At 43.4% G+C, this 6485-nt stretch overlaps 1 protein-coding gene across 1 annotated transcript; it reads left to right on the forward strand.

Moving 5' to 3' along the window:
- The first annotated feature begins 445 nt into the window (after positions 1-445).
- On the forward strand, positions 446-2419 carry NKX2-4 (NK2 homeobox 4). Its single transcript, XM_051982949.1, has 2 exons — positions 446-953; positions 1497-2419. The coding sequence occupies exons 1-2, from the start codon at positions 458-460 to the stop codon at positions 2165-2167; spliced, it is 1167 nt and encodes a 388-aa protein (XP_051838909.1). The 5' UTR covers positions 446-457; the 3' UTR covers positions 2168-2419.
- Positions 2420-6485: the final 4066 nt, after the last annotated feature.

The following is a 6485-nucleotide window of genomic DNA, read 5'->3' on the forward strand; positions in this document are numbered from 1 at the left end:
GGGACCCGAGCGGGAGCAGGATCAGCATCCTCAGCCCCCGCGCCAGGGCAGCCGCGTACCCGCACCCCAGCGGGCCGCCGCTCGGCCCGCAGCCTCCTTTGAGCGCCCGCAGCTTAGCCCTCTGCAACCCGCTCTGCCCTGTGGCCCGCCGGGGCGTCCGACAGCCAGCCCGCGGGGCGGGGAGCACCTTGCCAACAGCATCTCGAGCCTTCCTCGACCCTCCCCCATCCCCATCTGTATCCCCATCCCATCCCCATCCTCGTCCCCATCCTCATCCGTGTCCTTATCCCTTCCCCACCCCCGCCCACCCCCTCGGCTCGCGCGACTCCCCCTCCCCCCCAACAGCTCCGCGGCCGTCCCTCTTTCCTCCCCCCTTTCCTCCTCCCTCCCTCCCTTCCTTTCCCCTCCCCCTCCCCCCCGCCCCCCGGGCCCCCTTTACCTGCCCGCCCGCCGAGCCATGTCGTTGAGCCCCAAGCACACGACGCCCTTCTCCGTGTCCGACATCCTAAGCCCCATCGAGGAGAGCTACAAGAAGTTCGGCGGCGCCATGGACGGCGCGCCGCCCAACCTGGGCTCCCCCCTGGGGGCGGCGGCGGCCGCCGCCGCAGCTTACCGGCAGCAGCCCGCAGGTTCCTCGTCGCAGGCGGCGGCGGCGGCGGCGGCCGCAGCTGCTGCCGCGGCAGGGATGCAACCGCCGCCTCCCCACGCCATGGCGGGCCACAACGCGGCAGCGGCGGCAGCGGCGGCAGCGGCCGCGGCCGCGGCTGCCGCTACCTACCACATGCCTCCAGGCGTCTCCCAGTTCCCCCACGGAGCCATGGGTGGCTACTGCAACGGGGGGATCGGCAACATGGGAGACATCCCCGCCTATCCGGACGGCATGAGGGGCAGTGCAGCGGCCGCTGCAGCCACCGGTTGGTACGGGGCCAACCCGGACCCCCGCTACTCCACAAGTGAGCCGGGCGCAAGTTCGGGCGGGGGCGGGGGAAGGGAGGGAAGACGACCGTTGCTCTTGGAGAATTGGGGGTTGAGGAGGTGAAGGGAGGGGGTTGGAATGGAGTGGGCAGCGCTTTCCCGCCAGATTCCTGGCCAAGTGATGGAAGCAAGGCTGGTGGCTCGAGGGCGCCTCGCGGGACGCTAGGACAGCCAGCACGCGCCACCCCTTCCCCTCCCCCTGGGCAACATCGAGGCGGGTGCCCGGGCTCCCGCCTCCCGGGAGACCGCAAGGGGATGTGCCGTCGTTCTGTCCGTGCCTCCAGCGAGGACCGATCTGACGCCACTCTTTCTCTGCTGGGTCATCACACTTGACGAGGTGTGAAGAGGAGGCCTGGCCTTAGAATTGAGCCTCTACAGGTCACTGTCCCCGGGGTACTGCTGGGTTTCCCAGGGGGGATGCTGGGAGGCGGGGAGGGGGCATGCTGCGGCCGACGGCCTGGAAAACGCTCGGCCGTCGCCCCTCGACGTGAGCTCACAGCTCGCCTCCCTCACGCTCCCAGTCTCCAGGTTCATGGGGCCGTCCACCGGCATGAACATGACGGGAATGGGGACGCTGACGGGGATCGCCGAGGCCGCCAAATCCATGGCCCCGCTCCACGCGGCTCCAAGAAGGAAAAGGCGAGTGCTCTTCTCGCAGGCGCAAGTCTACGAGCTGGAAAGAAGGTTCAAACAGCAGAAGTACCTCTCAGCCCCAGAGCGGGAGCATCTGGCCAGTATGATTCACCTCACGCCCACACAAGTTAAGATCTGGTTCCAAAACCACCGGTACAAAATGAAAAGGCAGGCGAAGGACAAAGTCACGCAGCAGCTGCAGCAGGAGAACAGCTTGTGCCAGCAGCAGTCACCGCGGCGAGTGGCCGTGCCCGTGCTGGTGAAGGACGGGAAACCGTGCCAGAACACTTCCAATACCCCGACGCCCAGCCAGCCCGGACCGCAGCCGCCGGCGCCCAGCGGGGCCAATGGCGTGCTTCCCTCGTCCAACAGCGCTGTCCATCAGCACCAGAACCCACAAGTTAACTCCTTAACCCAGGCACCCGACCTGGAAGAGATGTCCCCCAGCCCGCCTTCTCTTCACAACCAAGTCACCAACCTGGCTCAGATGGACGCGACCACTGTCGATTACAATAGTGGCATGGTCAACCCGAACCTGCTCTATGGCAGAACATGGTAATACGGTGGATTTGCCTTGGGTTGTGTTTCTACCTAGTCCATCAACAGGATTCACCTGTTGATTCGCTTGCCTACCCACCTTTTCTTGGAGTGTATTCCTACTTATCTCTCCCTTCACCCTCCTTCTTTCCCCCCCAGAATGAAGTGCAACAAACTGCGTGAAACAATTGAAAACCAAGCAACAACTATCGTTTTGAACTTCCTTGGACAAATAAATGTATATGCTGATAAACGATCAAACAAACAAAAAAATCCCGAGACCTTGCTTCTGAAAACAAAAACAAAAACAAAAACCCTTTAAAAATAGGTACAAAAAGGGACCAAATAATCATTGTAATAGTATACCATGATCTTTGAGTTAGTTTCTTTTTATTGTGAATTACCATTACAAAATTGAGATGATTAATCACATTTGAGTGACTGGATTGTCTACTGCAATGCGAAGGAGACACTTAACTGAATTTTAGTTTAGTTTGAAATCGTGTTGGTTGTATATATCTATAAATTTAACTGAGTTTTAACAATAAACCTTCTGAAGTGCAACTTATCTCAGAAAAATTAATTTTATAAGGGTCCCCCTTAAGTGCAATTTCATTATTATTTGATTTAAAATAAATTGAATTGTAACTCAGGGTGGACGAGGCACGTAGCAATGATATCTGAGAGGACTCCTTGACTGTTTAATAGAAAAAAGGAAAAAATAAACAATTAGGATATCAAAACACCGCTTATACCCGTTAAAGATCTTTGTGCCAAATAAGTTTTAGATCTTTAATGTTTTGCTATTTATTCACTGCTATTATTTTGTGAATTCCCATATGTGTCCCATTTTATTATGGGGTAAAACACTATTAAAGAAATTCTCAAAACTACCTTTTTAATATGATCTCATTGTTTAAAAATCAGGCAAGGTTTTTTTTTTTGTTTTTTTTTTTTTTAAAGATCTACATTTCAATTAATATATTGTCCTTTAAATATCTGGATTGTAGATTTCAATACCTTGATAGGTATCTATTACTTCTAAATTTTGCTAGTCATATAAAAATGCTATAATTGACAAGAGCTAATATGTTAATCAAGACTAAAGTGAAAAAATTAGGATAAACAAGATGTGTTATCAAAATTATTCTAATAGCATTTTCACAAGCACATTAATTGGAAGGAGTTGCTTCAAAATTTTGTTTCTTTTGAAATCATTGTATTTACCCTTTAATACACAAATTTCTACTCTTTCCCCTCAAATTTATCTTTAGATATAACTTTTAAAAACCCAAAAACTTAAATACTTTTTTCCCCAAAAAAAATCAAGTGGTTACTTCTGTTTGACTTAAGTTTTATAGGGTGGTGTGTTTTGTTTTTGTTTTTGTTTTTTTTACACTATTTGCATGATGTTTGCTACAAAGCTCAATTTACACAAAATTTTAAATAAGTCATTTCTGGAGTAAACATATTCAAAGAAAGTCAAAGAAAGTGTGTTATTTAATAATGAAAAATAAAAACAGTATCACTAACAAGGTGTGATCTATAAATTACATAAATTACCAAGGATATCCCTAAGTTTTTGTTTTTGTTTTTTTGGTTTTCGATTATTTGAGCTTTCAGGATAACATTTTGGGACTTAGGAGTTTGGTTGACAGTTCTTTTGTTCATGTGCTCTTGATCACAGAAAACAGAATCTCTTTGGAAATTGGTTGAGAAGATAAATTCTTCCTTTCTCCAGGTTGCAAAAGGGGTTCTTTATAAGGAAAGTTTCAAATAAATTTTAGTCTTATTTGAGAGGAAAGAAGACCCCTTTTGACAGAATAGTTAGATTAACCATGGCAAACTGCAGGACCTACAACACTGTAATTTCAGTCAATAAGCTTCAAAATTTTTAATGAAATTTTATGCATTACAAAGATTGATTTGGGGACAGAACAAAAAAAAAAATGTGAATCACAGCTCCTTGTAGAACATTTACACCTTTGTTTAGTGAGTACAAATAGGATTAGCTAAGGAAATGTGTGCCAAAAGATCATTACTTCCAATTACTTTTCTGTATTTAGATGTGTTTTTTTGTGTGTAACACAAGTCTCTTGCAATTGTGTCAGAATTTTGAATATGTATCTCTAGATTTGACCATACTATAAAAATTATGTTGTAAAGATAACTTTTTGGGTGGTTCAGTATTTTTAAAACAAATAATCTAACTGTCCAATTAACCTATTTAAACAAAAATGTATCCACTTGAGCATTTTTTTTCTTCTTAGACTTATTCAGAAATAATGAAAAATTTTAAAGAACTTAAAGAGGTAATCATGAAGCTTTCAGTTTAAGGATCTTTCTCAAAATTTACTTAAGACAATTTTTTTCCCTCCCTTTTATAATCAGGCAAGTAAAAAAAAAAACCACTAAAAATTGCTAAAACTCAAAATTCTACATGGAGTTGGGCAGTTGGATATCTTGGAATATATTTAAGAATTGAAACGTTAAAACAGAAAATATTTTGAATATAGAAACATTAATTTCTGATTTAGTGAAACCTAGAACTTTTTGGTTCAATTTTAACTTTGCAGATCTTTCTATAAAAATACAAATGTACAAACTAGGTGAAACCTATTAACTGAAGAGGAGGAGGATGTATCTTCACATCTAACCAGGAAGAATAACCAAAGAGTCCAAGTGGAACAAAGCCACCTCAAAGTTTAGCAGTGGCAGAAGCTAAAAATGGCATCAGAATCCCTAAGTCTGCAGACAGACATCTTTTCTAGATATTTCTTAAAATCTAATTTATTTTTCCAATTAAGGAATGGAAACCCAAATGAGGATTCAGTGTTAAAAAGAAGAAACTGCTGGGATTGCAGGTACACTTCTGAAATCAGAACTGCAATGTAAATTAAAATTGTGTGTGTGTGTATGTTTTAAATGAAGAAAGTACAAGTGCAGTAAATTGTGTATGGGAGCTTGGAGATAAGCTAGCTGATTTTCTTTAACTTTTCCCCTTTGACTTTTGATATAAAATATTATGGTCAGAGAAATAAATGTTTGTTTACACAAATGCTTTAAATCAAATTCCATTCCATTAATCACCAGTTTTCACTGTCAAGTTTAGAGTGAATAAAAAGAAATGAGTTCAGAGAAGACTTTTTATATGTACAATCAACCACATACTTTATGATGACATTTTCAGAGAAAATTTGTGAAGTAAATTATTAGTAGGAGAGATGCATGAAATTTGATTTATAGTATGAATTCCCATAATAGGGAAAAATGATGTTTGCTATTTTATTGATTCAATGTGTGGGATAACAGTCTTAAGCTTGTTTTTTCCATTGCTTACAAAGAACAGCAAAGCATATTGATGGGCAGTTTTAACTTTTTGAGTGTCTCATTGAAATGCCTCATATTTTCCCCCTCAAAATTGAGTGAGAAAGGAAGAAAAGGGGAGGGGGACAAAAAAGAGAATGTAAATAAACCCCCTGCTTTGGCTGAATTGGTAAGGTTCTGAAGGAGGGGTTGAAGAAGATAGGCAGATTGAAAAAATCCTGTCAAGCAGGTGTTCCAGTAAAATGGGATACTGAGAGATTCATTTATAGATCAATCCCCACTGTGTTTATGTTTATTAAAGTCTAGAGAAAATCTGTCAAAAAGGTTTAAAATTTCTTAAGTTCTACTCCACTCCTATCCGTAAAATGTCGTGTTTGTTTTTTCAACCTTTTGGATCCTAAGAAGTCTACTTTTTTTAAAGCTGATTTTTTTTTAGTTGACTTTTAAACCGCATATTGTCCATTGGAATTGTCTGAATTTGAATTATGTCTGCGTATGCATATATTTTGCAGGCATATGTGTATGTCTTTACATTCATACATTAATAAGTAACAACTTAAAAGACAAATTTGCCAGTATCTAGTAATTATTCTTGGTTACATAATTGTCTGACAGGATACAATACACAAAGTAAACTCTACTGGGAACTGAACTCCTAATGGATTGTAACTCACAAAGAGTAAGTTATTCTTTTAACGTACTAACCTCTCGGTTCAGCTAATAAAAGGAAGTAAATCGAAAGGCATCAACGATCATTTTTGTACGGACACAGAAATAAATTAAGATATTTAGTTAATGATTGAGATGAGAACCCAATAGCAATCTCTTTTCATTCTAAAGCTCTGCGGGGGGGAAAAAATGGAATCAAAGGAAGGGAACTCTAATTTGAAACTTTGAAGACGACCAGATTTCAAATTTATAATCTAAAAGACTGGCTCGGGATTGGGATGGGGGAGGGGGTCATTGTTTTTTAAGAGTGCCACGTGCCTCAATTGATAGGCGATGGAATCAAT

This window comes from Antechinus flavipes, chromosome 2 (genome assembly GCF_016432865.1).
Source record: "Antechinus flavipes isolate AdamAnt ecotype Samford, QLD, Australia chromosome 2, AdamAnt_v2, whole genome shotgun sequence".
NCBI lineage: Eukaryota > Metazoa > Chordata > Mammalia > Dasyuromorphia > Dasyuridae > Antechinus > Antechinus flavipes.